Below are 17,717 nucleotides of genomic sequence, written 5' to 3'. Positions count from 1 at the left end.
GCTACGCTTTGGGACCCCGCTGAGATTGTTGAGGCCCTCAACGTTTACTTTCAGTCGGTCTTTAATCCGGAACCCCACGAGGAGGCGGTTTATCTTGGGGACATTATGTCACGAGTCGCTTCTGACGAGACCGCGCTCCAAGTAGAAATGGAGCACTCGGATTTTAGTTTGTCCTATGTGGAAGTTCGCCGCTACTTGCAACGTTTGCGGCTCGACAAATCTCCTGGCCCGGTTGATCTTCATCCGCGGCTCTTGCGCGAGTGTGCCACGATTTTGGCTGCGCCCCTGTTGGCCATATTTCAACGGTCAATTTTGTCGGGTGTCCTTCCTACTATTTGGAGGAGGGCAAACATTACGGCTATCAAGAAGTCTCCCTCTTCCTGCTCGGTTACGAATTTTCGGGGCATTAGCTTGACCTGCCTACCATGTAAACAGTTGGAGCTGTATGTCCGGGATGCTCTTGTCTCCTTCCTAACAGCTCGGAATATTTTTACGCCTGACCAACACAGTTTTTTGATGAATCGGTCGTGTTTCACAAACTTTTTGAACACCATTGAGAACGCCTCCCGTTGCCTCGATTCGGATGCCTCGTTCGACTTAATCTACCTTGATTTGCGCAAAGCATTTTACACGGTCCCGCATTCGATGTTACTTCGGAAACTAGAATGGCTTGGCGTGCCCTTCACGATTGTGACCTGGATTGCGGCCTTTCTCCGCCATCGTTGTCAGCGCGTAGCGCTTCGGGGTTGTTGGGTATTCTCACTTTGACACATATTAATGCGTGCATATAGTCACCCATCTTCCCCTAGAGGGAGCCTTAAGTTCCTACCTTTTTTAGAGGTTCTCCCATCCCTTTAAGAAGCCTTGAAATAAGTTTGCAGCTCTCCCATCCTTACATGAAGCCTTGAAATAAGTTTGAAGTTCTCATATATTCCTTTAAGAAGCCTTGAAATAATTGTGCAGTCCTATCGCTTTAAGAAGCCTTGAAATGAGTGTGCAGTCCTATATCTTTTAAGCTCAAATTTATTAATTCGGATAGTAGCATACATTTTAGATAGTTACAGTTTATTTACGATAAATTCAATTACGAAAGAAAATGACCACAAAAATAAACTTCCTATGAACCAGGATTTGAAGAATTCTCCTTCTTGCTTCATTGACAACGCCCCTTGTTCTCGACTCTCACTTCCTCGATGTTCACAAGATATGTAGTAAGGAGACACTCCAGATACCCAAACATTAATTAGGGCACTCTCAGACAGAATAATCACTCTTAAACATATAAAATAGTCGTAGTAATGTTAAACAAGACTGCATACAAAGTGATCATAAACGGCCATGCGGCTGTAAAAGAGCCCTGAAATTTTACTTCCCAAAAGGCTGTTTCAGTATTTATACAACTCATATCTATCACACTTGAATAAGGGAATAAATCTTTCAAGGAGCACTTTTCTTGAGCAGCCTGACCTTCTACGTTACCAACATACCCCTCGTTTATCAAGTCCTTGATGTTATTTTCGAGTGATCTTCTCAAACCAATGGCAAAGTCAAGAGTTACCCCAGTATCTACACCATGATAATACCGACACGATTGTGTTTTGTAATTGTGCTTATTTGCCACCGACCTAATTGTGACACCAAATTCCACTGTTGCAATCTCCCCGAGCCACATTTGGACCATTCTGGATTCGGAAAACAGGTCAGGTTCGTCACTTATGATTGCTTTGTTTAAAAGCTTGTGATTTTTCTCCAGTGAAGAAAGCTAACACGTTGAAAGTCAAAATAAGTAAAACATTCTTAAAGTTATCAAACAATCAGAAGTAAGATAAGGGACTATAAGTAAAGAGCTCTAGCATTGGTATAGTAGATCCTGGAACTAGTGAACAAATTTGAGGAGTTTATGCCGCTTCCATCGCGCCTACACTAGAGAGAAAAAAATTGTTCGAGTTCCAAAAACATTTCCTACCCCCTTCCTAAAGCCGCGGAACACGGACGCTGATGCTTGAATCTAGTTCTGCCGTCTACCGCCACGAGCCTCTCACGTTTTGGAGGGAAAATTCATAAACCGCTACCAGAGGGCCAACCGTTGGTGTGTTATCAAGAATATTCACTTTCGCCAAGTGAAGAATTTGGTTAGTTCAGTAGTCTCATTTTACTTCTGATACAATGTGTTATGTAGGAGCGAGGCCTATAGCAAGCTTATCATCCAACAAATTCACTGAGCATGCGTGAATTGCGTAGCATTATCAGTGCATTTGGAATGGAACATCGGCCTTAATTCCGTTGAATATATCCGCCGAGCAGTCCCACGCATGCAGGTGACACTGCCTAATCACTTCTTCAGGAAATTGTAACATTACACGTTCAAAATATAGTTCTTGACACGCCCCTACATAATGTTTTGTACATCAATGCTTACTTTGAAAAATCTTTCAATAAAGCCTCCCTCCGCAAGATGAGGTTTAACCCGATTATGATTTAACAGATCATCGAAGTTGTTGATTCTTTTGTTTTGATTGACGCTAAGCTTAGATACAGCGTTACTGATGAAACCCGGCAATATTGCCAAAACGGCAGATATCCACCATACTCCCAGCATGATACGTTGACTAGGATGTCCAATTTTGGTTGGGATTGCTATTAAAATCCGAACAGTTAAACTGAATCTTTGTGTGGCAACAGGGATCGATTTAATTTTAGAAGTTGGAATGGAGAAAGGTTAGTATTTACTTCAGTCCGACTCATAGCCCAGTAAAGAGCCCTCCCTTCAACACGTAACGAAAACTTTAAATTCTCTTATTGGCTCACTTAAACTACGTTTTGATGACGTTGCTGACGGGGACGGCGAAAAATACGGAATTTCTTTTTACCTCTGTTGCTATGACCCGTCTCTTCTTTCACACCCCTCCGTCCCGTGGAAGGGGGTCCGGGACTTTGACGCGCGCCAACATTACTCTGTTTTCCATTTCTACTTCTAAAATTAAATCTATCCCTGGTAGCAAATAGCAATAATTTCCAAATTTCTGGTCGAACTTTGAGGATTGAGTTTTTGACTGGTTATTATGCTGGCCTAGACTTTGAGCAGCTAATGAAGTCACAGCATGAATGGCATTTGAATTGTGACGAGAAGGTAATGAACAAGCCCAACCCACAAAATCCCAAGAGAAAATGGGTTTAGTTTTTAATCCAAACCCTTAACACTTACATTGAGAAAATAGTGGCCTGTAAGTAATGGTCATATACTTCATAATGATTTGTGCGTAGTTAAAATTTGTGTTGGGTTTTGACATAATAACTTCATAGACACAACCAATAGCTACAATAAGGACATACGATATTCCTAAGCAAAGACTCCATCTCTAAAATGAATCGTATTTTAAAGTCTGTCTCAGGTCTTTCGGTAATTCTAAGTACTTTACCCAACCACCAAATAAAGTCCACCATTCGTTTGACACCTCTTCAGTGAATGTAGCGCTTAGGATACCCAAGGGATCCGAATATAGAACGGAGCTGAAGTCTATGGCTTCCATTCGTTCTAAGTTAATTGCTAAAGGCCCAATCGCAAGATCACTTTCCTTTGAAGTGTAAATTTTTACACAGTTGAAAATTGTACGTGAAACCATAGACATACGTTTCGGTAAAGCGATCCAACGATTCCAGTCCAAGAACCGTTTGTTAGTCGCGTTCCCCAACACTTGTCCGGTGGAAAAATATAACGAAATCTGAAATATAACACACAAATCATAAAAACTGACCACATAAATCTTGCGAAAACCCACAAATTTACTTGATGTTTAAGTAATCGAAGATAGATTTAACTACTTCATTCATAACTCCACTGACAACAGGGTTGCCTTTGCCGTCTTCCACAATTTTTGTCCACGGTAACCACTATGCCAAAATGGGTGAAAGTTACCACTGTGGAAATTCCTCAAGAATGTACTTACTTTAGCTACCACCACTTCAAAAACGAGAGAATCGTTCTTCATTCTGATTTATAATGGTTTGTTAAAAAAAGGAGATTGCTGAACGATTGTTTGTCATATCCCTAGTCAAAATCTTGATATTTTTAATGAACCGTTTTTAAAAGAAAATTATCTGTTTACCTTAATCGAAGTTACATAGTAAGGACCACATGCAGCGCTGTGTTTTACTTGAAAAACTTTAAGCTGTGTTTAATAGGCGTTTCCAACAAGGCAACTTAATCAAGTGGAGACTCGCGTTTGCTTTGAAGTAGAGAGAGTATTTTATAACTTACTTGTGCACGCTACATCGGTTTGTAATTTTTCTACAACGAATTTGCATGTAAGCAGTAACTCCGTACTCGACGATGCGCAAAGAATTTCACATAAACCCAAATCAATATATATTCGGTTTAGGTGGTTTTTCTTATTTAATAATTCGGTTTGTGTGTAACGTACGGTAAATAAACCGAGACAATGGGTTTATGTTCAAAGTTAATAATGATGAAAAACTCGATATTTCTTTATAGTCAAGTCAAAACTACACGCGAGTTAGACGTGATGAGATAAAATTTGAAAAGTAAATTGACCAAGAATTTGGCACTCAAATAGAGGAATGCTACTTCGTGGTTTTAACGTCACGCACAGCCAATGAACCAAACTCGTATACTCTTGATCCTATAAAATGCTTGGTTAAATGTTGCGACCAAAAATGGATTCCTTTTCAGGGCCTAGTAAAACCACGCCCAAAACAAGTGCATAGTCTACATTCTTCGTAAATGTTTTTACTCTGTTAGGTAGCAGAAGGCAATGAAAATCCAACTTCGGAGGAAGTTACCAACTCGCTTTTATAGCATTGTCTCGAACAGTGCACTGTTAAACCTTCGAAACTTCTAAGCAAGGTCTGTCGTGGAGTAGCGAGATATTAGCGGTAGTCATAAGTTCATAATATATATTCCATAAGTTTGTCAGTGGTAAAGCGACGCCTGGTGTGGCGCTGTCAAAGACTAAATAGGAAGGTGGACTGCAAAACTGCGTGTAGTCATTTCTCGCTTGTCGTTCTCGAACTAGCTCTCAGTAAGTCAATAGCATTACGAAGGATATTGGAAATGTCATGCTTATGGAACATATCTTATAAACTTATGGGTAGTGTATAGAGTAGTAACGATGGTGGAGAAGTGACTCCTCCCACTTACTTGGTTAAAATGAAAGGAAAAGTTGAGAAATACAGTGAAGAATAAAATATGGGTAGTTGGTGAAAGGGTTGTAAATTTGGATAACGTCGTGTGAATTTACTTCAGTCGTATTCCAATTACAATAAAAGCTTTTAACTCTTATCGGTTACCAGGAATCGATACCAGACTCCTTCTCTATTTCTGTTGAATATTTGTGTTTGAATGTATAAATAAACCCTTTTCTAATGGGGGTGGGCGCATTTTCGTTTGCTTGGTGTATATAGCTTTAATACGGAACGTATACGGTATGTGGACCCAAAGACGTTAGAGAGCGAGGGCTCCCAAGTCACCAGTCCACCAAATTCCTTTGGTTAGAAAGCCACATCTATCGTCAAACACAGACTCTATTTTACCAAAGACTTTCGAAGAGGGTCTATTTGAAATGTTTAAGAGCCATTATGCTAGGGAAAGAGTTCCTTGAAAGATGTCTTCTCTATTTCGGCTAAACTCCAAAAGAGTCTTGCCGCGGTGGAATAATTGTTTAATCCGCTCGCGATGAAGCTGGCACCTTCGCTACACCACTGGCGGATTTTATCTAAAAGACTAAAACTGGATCCCAGATTGGCCAGAGTGGAGGATATGAAAGGGGATATCATATGAGCAAGCAAGTTTTGATTTGAAACACCTTAAATCGAGACCACTTACTCTGCAATGGCACCTGCCAACACGCATAGAGGCACTAAGTGCAGCCTTCCATTTTTTGTGTACTCTAAAACCTTCGCTGATTCGGATTCCAGCTAATAGCTGAGAATTATGCCGAATACACACGAGACAGTTTGCAACAATTTTGGAAAGCCCTCATCCTTTTTTTCAAAACAATCGGTTGAAAACGCTTTCAATGTTTGTCGTGCAAACGCGGCACTTATGAATAAACCTCCATAACTATTTTCTAATATTTATCTTAAGGCTAGTACTTAGCTCAATGTACTGATAAAGAAAGTTGGCCACTTGCAAAGGAAACCTTTCGGCGATACTAACGGAAATTCGTATTTTCAGTAAAGTGTAGAGGGTGTTCGAAAAAGGGTGGTAGAACTTAAGTTCATTAGAGTTTTATGGGTCATTGTAATTTGTAAGTCGAAAATGTTCTATCTCATTTGTCCCACCATCCTTGTTGCTACACCCTGTTTATACTCTTGGTTGATATTAAGGTATGCTTTGATATAAATATGTAAGCCATATTCAATTGAATGATGTTTATCCTCGCCGCCTATTGTTTTTCAATATTGTTACGTTTAAAATCTGATTCTAAATTTATTTGGTTTATTTGTGTAATTACGGCAACTCTCCCATGGCAACGGTTCTTCGTGTATCGAAGCAATAAATGCTTGAAAGTAGAATTCAACAATGGATCGAGTATGGTATAAAATAAGCTGAGCTATTTGATGAGTCTTTAAGAAAAGAGGGCATACAACTCTGTGCAAGTGTAAGCAGAATTAAGTGTGGTTTAATAAAAAGATTTTAATAGAACGTTTAAGGTTAAAATATTTAAGCTATTTACATGAACTAAAATTATAATTATTGAATGAGTACTCCAGTTGTAGGCCTTTAAAATTCGAGTACTCATTCAAGTACTGGTTCGGTTCGCAAAGATGTTATATTTAAAATTAAAATTTATTATGGCAATCTTTGTATGGCTGCTTTCAAAAACCTGCAAATCCCCAAGTTAAGTTCGGTGATTTAGTCAGGCTCTAAAAAAGTAAACCTTTCGAAAAGGGCAGAAGTCCATTAAATTAGCCTAGGAAGTAAACAATTGCAATAGCTGGTATAGCGTACGTCTCTGCTGGATAAGAACTCCATGGATGGGGAGCTTAGTTTTTTCCCCTTTCCTACGCCTGTTTGAAATATCGACCTCCTCTCTTGGAAATCTTTCTTCACGTGAGCGGGGTGTGACTTCTTCAACCCATGAACGCTGGATCTCTAAAGGGACTGGAAAACGGGGTACATTGTGCTTTATAGCACGTTTGCTTCATATAAAAAATAAAAAATAAGGAAAGGCCAAGGTAGTTTATTTTTATTTTTTTATTCAATAGGTTTATGAAGAATCACAAAAGACCGAATGGCCTCGAATGTTCCCAAATTCACAGCTTCCATCCCTTCCCCTGATGACTCGGTTTTGTACAGTGGAAGGCTGGCGTTTTCCGTTCCCTTTAGAGATCCAGCGTTCATGTTCAGCCAATTGCGGTTTCGCTCCCAATAGGAAAATTTTGGCGTACGAGTCGCACCTAGACCGGGTGTCTGAGAAACGTTATCGCGAGGTGGCGAATGTGTCGCCCTTCCTCAGTATTGGTTCACAAGAGAGGGGAATCCCAAACCCTGCTTTTGGTTACTTCCTAGGCTAATTTAATGGACTTCTGAAAAGGCTATTAGACGAGGGAAATATACACCGTTTCAAGTTTTTTACAGAAACACAGTTTGTTACGTAGTTAAAGATTATAACGGTGAAGAAACAAGAGGTGCATTTTACGAATGGGAACTTCAGAAAGTGGTCTACTGATATACAGTTAGACTAGATCAGACCAACCAAGGAGGATGATGGGGGACCAACACCTTCCTTTGTGGACAACCCACAATACTGCCAACAGATGACGCCTCTACACTAAATTATAGACCTCAAATACAGGGTGTAAATAAACATGTTTTGGACTTCATGTTTTATTGCATGCTAATGAGAAGGTACAAAAGGAATATCTGAGAATATTCCAAACTGAAACAAAATGTTTCAAAGAACAGTCCTACGATAAGACTTAGAACTTGGAGCTCAAACTTCAACCTCAGTCTAATCTGTTTGGTAAACACCTCAACGAAAATGACCGATGTTTCTTCCATCGTGGTGGAGGCACTCTTTAAGACGACTGTCCGGGTCCTGCAATTCATTTGCAAGCATTTGAGGAGTGATTCCCTTTATTGCGGCTCGAATTCTGTCCTTCAAATCTTCTCTAGTTATTGGTTCTGTTTCGTAAACTTGGCACTTAACCCCACTTAAATCAAGTGTGGTAAGGTCAGGAGTTCTTGCTGGTAACGTAATTGGTCCACATCTACCAATCCAACGGTTAGGAAAGTGGTCGTTCAACCATTCACGAACATTGACCGTCCAATGTGGTGGCGCTCTATCCTTCTGGAACCACAGGTCTCGAATCACTGTTAACTGCAATTCGTGTATCGCTTCACTAAACTCATGACACAGGAAGTCCAAGTGTTTCCAATGATGTACGCATGGTAAGACAGAGGTCTTACTGTTTTACACTCAAAGACATTACCGTAACCAAACAGTAAGAACGCAGTTAAAATTACAGTCATACACAGGCCACGGGCAATCCTCAAGCGGTGCGTCCCAACGCTTTGTACAATGATTAACCAAATGACGTTCTTGTCCACACGCAAGTAAATAAATCTATAAAGCAAAATTTAACATTTTAAAAATTGATGTATTTGTAAAACTGAAAGAATTAAATCAAGATTAAAAAATAATTATAAAGCATGTAAAACAAGTTCGAGTCTTTCCTGGTTTTTTTAACTGTGAACTCATTAATATAGCCTGACCTAAGGAACAAAAGATTATGTTACAGTAATAGCAATTAAATGAATATATAAACCAAAACTTAACATTTTAAAACATGATGTATTTGTAAAATGGTTTGAAAGAATTAAATCAAGTTTAAAGAATAATTATAAAGCATGCAAAACAAGTTCGAGTCTTTCCTGGTTTTAACTGTGAACTCATAAATAAAGCCTGGCCCTTCGAACAAAAGATTATGGTACTAGCAATTAAATAAATCTATAAACCAAAATTTTTCATTTTAAAACTTGATGTATTTGTAAAACTATTTAATAGAATTATATCAAGATTAAAGAGTAATTATAAAGCATGTAAAAGAAGTTAGAGTCTTTCCTGGTTTTAACTATGAACACCTTAAAAAAGTCTGGCCCCTCGAATAAAAGATTATGGTACTAGCAATTAAAAAAACTCAACTTTCTCTCGATCTTGCAAGGCTTAGGCCTATTTTTTAAATTTTCAAAAACTTAAATTAGCAATAACAATGGTCAACTCTACATCAAATTTACATATGTTTTTCGAATTATTCATGGGAAAAAATATCATACCATTAGCGGACATGGTAACATCAACCGAAAGTAAGGTAACTTTAACTAACGATTTCACTAATCTTTCAGTAGTTTACGAAACAAATGTTTAATGGACGAGGCACAGAAAACTAACCAAAATAAAGACCAAATACAAAATATATGTTGAAAACTTTTACATAGAAATTGCCGAAAGCACTCAACGAAAAGAGTTTGACGATGCATGGTCTTTCACATGTAGATAAGAGGTTTTGGGTAATTTCGGATAGAAACAGAGAATTTTACGAGGACGTTATCAAAATACTGAATTTTAAATGAGAATCTGGTGCCCATTATTTTTTAACAAATCTGGGTTTGGTTTGGGTTCTGAAACAACCTTTGTGTACTTCGTGTTGGTAGTGTCTGCTTGGTTGCTACCTGGACGAGATGGACGTAATTAGGATCGTTTTGACTCAGGTAGAACAAGCTAACTTAAAGCACGAAAACTGAGGAGAAGAGTTCTGTACACATACGAGCGCAACCATTAAGCTAATTTGTATGTTTTCTCGTTAAAGTGTCCATATTGGTCTATGATAGATCTTGAGGACCTTTCACTAACCGGTCATTGGAAGTTCATGTTAGACGCCCTTATTCAGGGAATGAAAGTCCCGTATGTTGAAGTTTTACTCCCTAATAGTATTAAAATAAAAATTATCGAACTGGCAGAACTGTCAAAGTTCTAATTACATAAACTGCTACTTTTAGGCACAATATCACTTTGGTCGATGGTTTCATAAATCGTGGTAGTGTTTACGGGCCTGGCAACGGAACCGGGATGCTTGGCAAATTGTTAACCGGGGTTTGTAACAAATGATGAAGTGTTAACTAATCCTCGAGAAATGTAATTGATCAGAAACTGTTTTGCAGGAAGGAGATGTAGCTTTAAACTTATTCACGCCAACTTATTTGGCGTTCCCGTACATCGACTACACAAATACAATTTACACGGATCAATGGGTCATTTTAAGCAGAGGCCAACAGCAGGACTTAAACTCCAATACCTTTGCCATGTTTCGAATTTTTACCCCAGACGTAAGTCAAAAATTATCGGTAGTCATTTTTCAGAGTCAATAGGCAAGGCCAGGGATTTAATTTTAGAAGTAGGTATGGAGAACAGAGTAATCTGGGCGCGCGTCAAAGTCCCGGACTCCCTTCCCCGGGAAGGAGGGGGTATGAAAGAAGAGGCGGGTCATAGCGACAGAGGTAGAAAGGAATTATGTATTTTGGAGGGGCATACTGGGCTATGAGTCGGACTGAAATAAATACTAACCGTTTTCCATTCCTACTTCTAAAATTAAATCTATCCCTGGCAAGACTAACCTTGATGTTTAATATTATAGCTTTGGACCACTTGTCTGTGTTTCTCACTCATAATTCCCGTGGTGGTTCACTTTTTGGACAGACGAGTTAACAACGCCAGAAAACGCCCGTTAACCGTGTCGGAACGGATTTTCGACTACAATCAGCTACTGATCGCCAAAGGTGAGTTTTCTTTTTGAACTATATGTAGTGTAACTTACATTAATGAAACGACGATGTCTTTCCCTAAAGATATGGCCAACAAGTCCTCGACACCGGCCATCAGAATAATCGAGGCTTGTTGGTTCTTCTATTGTCTTCTGATTTGCGCCTGTTTCAACGAACTTCTGTTGTCCCAGCTTACAGTGCCACCCTCGAAGATCAAAATTGATTCGATTAAGGACATCTTCGCTTACTTTCCCAACACCAAAGTATTGGTGCCCAAGGACTCTTCCTTGGAAGACGTTCTAAATGTATACAATTAATCTTTGTCTAAGATACAGTATTAACTTTCTGTAATGTAGCGGATCCCTCCATGGGCCAAGAATTCTTGGCCCATGATCCCTCCTACCATCTGAATACTGATGCTCAACTCGGATCCAAAAAATATCTCTACTATACCTTTGCATCCGTTAATTCTAGTTTGCAACCACAAATTACTCATGGCACTGCAGGAGAATGGCCGATTCACAAAGAAAATATCATCCTACCCTTTAGAATTTTGCAACATCGTTCATCTGTTCAACTGAATCTATTACTATATTTATAAAAAGTGTTTTTGACGACAAAGGTAAGTGTTGAAAATCAGTTGGCTGGAGTAACAGATATTCAAATTTCAAAGACATGATTAGAAAAAAAGAGATTATGTTTAGAAAAAATGGGCCTTTCAGCGATATTTAAAAATATCTTATTTACTGGAAAGGAGTAACGACGTTTCAGGTCCATAAGAAAATTAGGGCACTTGAAACATTGTAGCTCCTTTTAACAGTTTTAACTTTTAAATGTTTTGAGCAAGTTTGACATAAATAATTTTGGAATATTTAAAGGTAAAGTGTTGTTTAAATTCGACCAGGGATAGATTTAATTTTAGAAGTAGGAATAGAGAGTTAGTATTTACTTCAGTCCGACTCATAGCCCAGTATAGAGCCCCTCCCTCCAACACGTAACAAAAAGTTTAAATTATCTTATTGGCTCACTTAAATTACGTTTTGATGACGTTGCTGACGGGGACGGCGAAAAATACGTAATTCCTTTTAACCGATGTCGCTATGATCCGCCTCTTCTTTCATACCCCCCCCCCTGGTCCAGGGGAAGGGGTTACGGGACTTTGACGCGCGCCCAGATTACTCTGTTCTCCATTTCTACTTCTAAAATTAAATCTATCTCTGATTCGATTAACATTATGTTGTAATAGAGTTATCTCGTCTGATTTGTGAAAAAGTACAAAAACTTTAGAAAAAAAAAATAAAAAATGTAATGAAGTTTTATAAACAGTACGCGCAAAGTCTGAGATTGATGGAGTATTTAATTCCGCCGATTCCTTAAAGAAAAGCGCGGGTCCAGTGGATTCTCTACTCCAGATTTAGCTTGGCGAGGGCAAGTGGGCAGGATTTATAAATACACCTTGTAGCTCAGTTTTTCACAAATCCGAGCAGCTAAATCTATTAAAAAAATAATGTTAGTCGAAATTAAACAATATTAAACCTCTAAATATTTAACAATTATTAACAGTAACTTTGCCCAAAAATTATTCATCAAGTTAAAAGGAACAACGATATTTTTTTAGCACTTGAAAAATCGTTGTTCCTTTTAACTTTCACTGAAAAGTATAGTTCCTTCTAGAACTGTATTGAAATCTAAAGTCAGATGTATTGTTCAAAAATATTTTCCTAGAAGAAAACGAAGATAAGCAATTTTTTGAAATAATTGATATTTTATAATCATGTCTTTAAAACTGAACATTTTAATATCTGTTACTTCAGTCATTCACTTTTCAACACTTATCTTTTACTTTTTAACGTTTTGTTTACAAAGACAGCTTTGATTAATACCTGTGCTTCAGTCCTTATATTAATTGAGTTTGATGTCATGGACTTGTGCACAAACAGGCGACATAGACCTGTGCACTTACAGGTGCCTTATGGCACAAACCGGTGCTCTAGACTTGTGCATAAACACGTTCCGTAGACTTGGACACAAACACATGTCAAAGACTTGGACACAAATATATGTCATAGACTTGGACACAAACACATGTCATAGACTTCTTCACAAACTGATGTCATACATTTGTGCACAAACAGAAGTCCTAGACTTGTGTGTAAAATCAGATGACATTGACTTGTGCACAAACAGGAGCCATAAACTTGTGCACAAACAGGAGCCATAAACTTGTGCAAAAAATGAATGCCATAGACCTGTGCACAAATACCTGTTATGAACTTGAACACAAACACCTGTTATGAACTTGAACACAAACACCTGTTATAAACTTGAACACAAACACCTGTTATAAACTTGAACACAAACACCTGTGGTGGACCTGTGCACAAACAGATGCTTCTTTCTTCACTAAACCATGTATAATTAGTACGTCATTATTTAACTTGGTTATCTAGCAATTTCTTCTATAAATCATGCATACTTAACATAACATAATTATCGTTTATGATCTCAATCAGAATAATTTCCCGTATCTAGGACGTTTCATCCCGAACTTTTCCTCGCTCAGTGGAGAAGGGGACAGATAGAATCCCAGTTTCGCTTCGAAGTTTTTTCAAATAATTTATACAGCATTCCTTTGATTTTTTTTCTCAGTCTTCCCCCGATCCGAACATCAGGAAACTAAAGGAACAAGTTGTGAGGACCAACGGCTTCTTCACCTTCGACGACCTTGATATTTTGGGAAGCATAGAAGGATTGGCGAAGGGCGAACAACTCGCTTTTCTACCCTTAACCTTTAGCTTTGACGCTCTACCCCTTCTAGGGGCTTGTACCGATCCAACATACAAATTTCACTTCTCGAACGTTGAAATTTCTTTCAACACCGCCATGCCCATTCGCAAAAACTTAACAGACAAAGTAAAGAGAAGGATCAGACAAATGTAAGAAGGAATTAATTGCAATTCACCGATATCAGAAGTAAGATGAGACTAGAAGTTAAGTGCTCTAGCATTGGTAGTAGATCCTGGCACTAGTGAATAAATTTGTAGGATTTTATGCCGCTTCCATCGCGCCTACACTAGAGAGAAAAAAACTGGTCGAATTCCAAAGACTTTCCTACCCCCTTCCCCTCAATGTAAAGCCGCGGAACACGGACGCTGGTGCTTGAATCTAGTTTTTCCGTCTACCGCCACGAGCGTCTCACGTTTTGGAGGGAAAATTCAGAAACCGCTACCAGAGGGCCAACAGTTGGTGTGTTATCAAGAATATTCACTTTCGCCAAGTGAAGAATTTAGTTAGCTCAGTACTTCTAGTCTCATCTTACTTCTGCCGTTATATACACCTCCATAATTTTCTGATAGAACTTTTACTTGTCACAGCGGCAACTACGCCTTTGAAAGTGGGTTAGCATTTCGTTCCCTTGACATGGAAGGTTTTCACTACCAACAATGCGTCGGGAATATCGAAGAAACCTCAGACTCTGTTGTGGAGTTGAAAACCGAGAACTTTCAAGTTGGGTTCTACATTTTAGCTGTTGGCTTTACCCTCTCGATTTTAGCTCAAATATACAGTTTGTACAAGAATATAAAATGTTAAATGCTATCAGAAGAATATAATACTTCTCTTCGAGAGAAGTGTACCACAAAGCTGGGTAAGTGTAACGTCATTCTTCCCAACATCTGAACATTTGGAGCAAGGTTACTAAACACATACGCGATAAATAGTTCCCTCATCATTGGTCTATTTGCGTTAAACTATTTGGCACGATGCACTTGTGGATTTTTGTCTTACTCCAAGACGAGGTTAGGGAGTTGATTGCTGAGGATTTAGTACCAAACAGATATAGAATTCACCTTACGGTGCGATGCCCATCTGTAGTTTGATGAGCGGGAGAGTAAACAAAAAGGGTGAGCCTGGGAAGAATGACGTTACATAACTAATGTAATAAGAGGATCAGAGTGTCATCCCCTTCTGATGCTATTCAATACTACGTGATAAGTTCATAAGATATGTTCCATAAGTTTGTCACTGATAACTGAGAGCTTGTCATGAAGTGAAGTAGGTGATACGTCATAGATTCTCGTAAAGTGTGAGGCGCTGTCAAAGGCTTAATACAGACTAAATACGAAGATGGAAGTCCTGCAAATTAACCTAGTGTGATCAATTTTGTCGTCGTTCTCGAACTAGCTCTCAGCAAGTCTCTAGCATGAAGAAATATGGATAGTGTCATACTTATGGAACAATATCTTATAAACTTATGGTGATATAAATATCTTAGTTCTATAAGGAAAATAGAATAGCAATTCGTAAGTTTGTTCTATATATTGAACATCTTCGTCGTGTATTTATGATTGTACTTCACAAAAACCAATAGCTTAAAGCTCACGATACTAAAATGTTTCCACAGCTCCCAAGGTACCTAAAAAGCATAGAAATATTATCCAAACTTTGGGAATTTTCCAACGCGTTATGCAATATTGGACCAGTTCGATCAAAGTATTTTTTGTTTAAATTGTACCCACAACTAAATATTTCTTTAAATAAAAAAAAAGTTAATTGTAAAAACCTGATTTATATGTACTTGTAAAATTGTTACACGGAATTACATAAATTAAAAAAGCATTGAAAACAGTTCACGTCTTTCCTAGTTTTAATTGGAAGGCCCAACGCCAAGCCCTCATAGGAGTTAAAGGTGTTAACAAAACGCGTAAATCTTTTAAGTATGGCACCAGAAAAATAGACGTAATTTAAAATTTTCATATTTAAATTAGGCTTAATGGACGAAACGCTACAAGAAACGTAAAAGCTTTCAGATCGATTTCTTTAACTCTCCAATATTCATGGTGATATATCTCTCTGAAATTCAACTTGATCTAGCAGTAACGATGTTCAACACTACATCTAATTTCGTGTTGTTTTTCGAATCTTTCATAGGAAAAAGTATTTCACAAAATCAGCAGCTATAACCTTTCAAAATGAATACTGAAGAAAAGTTTTCAAAGCACTGGTTTTTGAAATATTAACATACAAGTTACGAAAAGCACTCAAAAATAGAGAGGTTGACATTATTTACACCTGGTCTTTACCGTGTAGCTAAAAGGTTTCGGGTAATTTCAGATAGACCCGTGTTTTGAGCTAGGTATGGTTACATAATCACACCTAGTAGTTGTGCTGATGGATTGTGTGTGTTTGTATGTGTGTGTGTTTGTGAGTTAATCCCGGGTACACGAAAAACTCCTAATACGCTTGGAAATTTTATTAGTGTGAAAAGAGTGCCTGAGCGTAGTGCGGGCATCTTTCTCTGCCCTTTTATTGTCGGAAACGATGAACGGGTGTGTTTGTTTTCCCGTTTATTTAGTTTCATTAGCGACGTCTAAAATTTGTCGGTTTTTAAATATTCATTGAAAATACTGAGAGGGGGGATGGACATCTGATTGTAATCACGTACTACTAAGAACTTAAGGTATATCGGTGGGCCATCTCGTATATCACCTTAATGATTTATGAAACCTATGCGTTAGCAAAACTTAATAATACGATACAAATATGCCACTCTAACCACACCTAGCTAATACGAAAGAATTTTCGTAACTTGTTATATATTCGAGATGGATAGCATAAAATAACACTTTAAACAACGCGTGTAACTGTACTTCACGTCATAGCTGGGATGAACTTAAAGTGCACCACCAGAAGGGGCGTTTAATGGGGTAGTACGTAAACGGGATAGTGAGAGGGCTAGTCATTCGCCAAAATTTTGTACAACTGATTTCTGAATTTTTATGTGAATTCCGTTGATTACTAAATGAATTCCTTGATTTCCATGATTACGTGATTTCCATAATCTTTACACTGATTTCCCGTTATTTCCGCAGATTACTTGTGCATGATTTCTGTTTGAATTCCAGTGAATTTTTGGTGAATGCCGTGATTATTTCTATTTTAATTGATTACAATTTTTATTGTGGGATTTTCAAATTCCTCGATTGATTATGTGTTATGAAAGGTGTGATTACCGAGGTGATTACAAAAGATTACTAGTAAATCATGTGATTATTTCTGATTTTCTCAGGATTGCACGTGATTTCCAGTGATTATCGGAGATTTCTGATAACCTTTGATTTCCTACATAATACCAGAAATATATTACCTTACACGAAGTTCACTTCAATAATGGTTAGTACCGTGGACATCATCTATGAAGAGAAAACCCGAAAAAAAAACTTTGCAAGAGTGAAGAGGCGTGAATTTTTCCCCCTCCCGACGCGCGCTAATCGCGAAGAGAAAAATTTTTCCTCTCGAGAGAGAACTGTGATAAATGGCCATTGCCAAGATAATCTGACGTTTCCTAGAAACGGCGGGATTCAACTGTATTTCGCGCAAGTGAGAAGCCGCTGCATAAGATACAACCATGATACTATTGTAAGAAAAGCACATTTTTCTCACTAAGCGACGCTAGTGTTTTTATTTTCACCTCTCTGCCTCGCTGTTCGAGAGGAACGGTACCGCTTCTAGCCTGTAAAAATACTTCATAGATGATGGCCGGCGCGAGGTAGGGAGAAGTGAACTTCTTGTAAAGTAATAAATTTCTGATAATACTGATGATTTCCTTAGAATTCTAGAAATCAAGTAATCGATTTCGGCGGTTTTGTACACCTGATTATTCAAGTGACTAACCCCTCGAAATAGCTGCATAAAGGCTGAGTAAGAAAAGAATAATATTTAAATTATTCTTATATGTAGATTGAATATTCATAATTTGCTTGTAACTTAAAGGAAAAGTAGTATAAAATACTTAATGCAACTTTGGAATGAATAATTTTTTTTTCCGATGGAATATACCAGAGAAAGCTTTGGTGTATAGACCAAGTAGCTACTGTTGTTCGATATATGAGTTTATTATTCCCTCATCGCAATTGCGTGAACCTTTGATGGAAGC

At 38.2% G+C, this 17,717-nt stretch overlaps 3 protein-coding genes and 2 long non-coding RNA genes across 5 annotated transcripts in view; 1 reads left to right on the top strand and 4 right to left on the bottom strand.

Moving 5' to 3' along the window:
- LOC149702996 (uncharacterized) overlaps positions 1-17,717 on the bottom strand; it is an 80,834-nt gene that overhangs the window by 11,419 nt on the left and 51,698 nt on the right. The window lies entirely within an intron of this gene.
- LOC149703003 (glutamate receptor-like) lies at positions 1,009-5,115 on the bottom strand. Its single transcript, XM_089866904.1, has 10 exons — positions 4,259-5,115; positions 4,107-4,169; positions 3,948-4,048; positions 3,788-3,891; positions 3,632-3,722; positions 3,420-3,575; positions 3,206-3,359; positions 2,420-2,637; positions 1,488-1,762; positions 1,009-1,272 (listed from the first exon to the last, which is right to left on the bottom strand). Exons 3-10 carry the CDS (start codon positions 3,987-3,989, stop codon positions 1,059-1,061), a joined length of 1,254 nt encoding a protein of 417 aa, XP_089723030.1. The 5' UTR covers positions 3,990-4,048; positions 4,107-4,169; positions 4,259-5,115; the 3' UTR covers positions 1,009-1,058.
- Positions 7,961-10,971, bottom strand: LOC149703002 (uncharacterized). The gene is made up of 3 exons (XR_016381912.1): positions 10,837-10,971; positions 10,637-10,782; positions 7,961-8,588 (listed from the first exon to the last, which is right to left on the bottom strand). It is a non-coding gene; the product is annotated as an uncharacterized LOC149703002 (long non-coding RNA).
- On the top strand, positions 9,514-14,399 carry LOC149703000 (uncharacterized). The gene is made up of 8 exons (XM_089866905.1): positions 9,514-9,733; positions 9,832-9,926; positions 10,022-10,115; positions 10,184-10,348; positions 10,657-10,798; positions 10,868-11,088; positions 13,433-13,719; positions 14,158-14,399. The coding sequence occupies exons 1-8, from the start codon at positions 9,704-9,706 to the stop codon at positions 14,372-14,374; spliced, it is 1,251 nt and encodes a 416-aa protein (XP_089723031.1). The 5' UTR covers positions 9,514-9,703; the 3' UTR covers positions 14,375-14,399.
- LOC149703001 (uncharacterized) lies at positions 13,079-14,250 on the bottom strand. Its single transcript, XR_016381911.1, has 3 exons — positions 14,121-14,250; positions 13,260-13,683; positions 13,079-13,186 (listed from the first exon to the last, which is right to left on the bottom strand). It is a non-coding gene; the product is annotated as an uncharacterized LOC149703001 (long non-coding RNA).

The sequence above is a fragment of the Phalangium opilio genome, unplaced genomic scaffold (genome assembly GCF_054372755.1).
Source record: "Phalangium opilio isolate 3A_F unplaced genomic scaffold, DU_Popi_V2 ptg000017l_1, whole genome shotgun sequence".
NCBI lineage: Eukaryota > Metazoa > Arthropoda > Arachnida > Opiliones > Phalangiidae > Phalangium > Phalangium opilio.
This window is presented reverse-complemented; position numbering and strand designations above follow the sequence as displayed.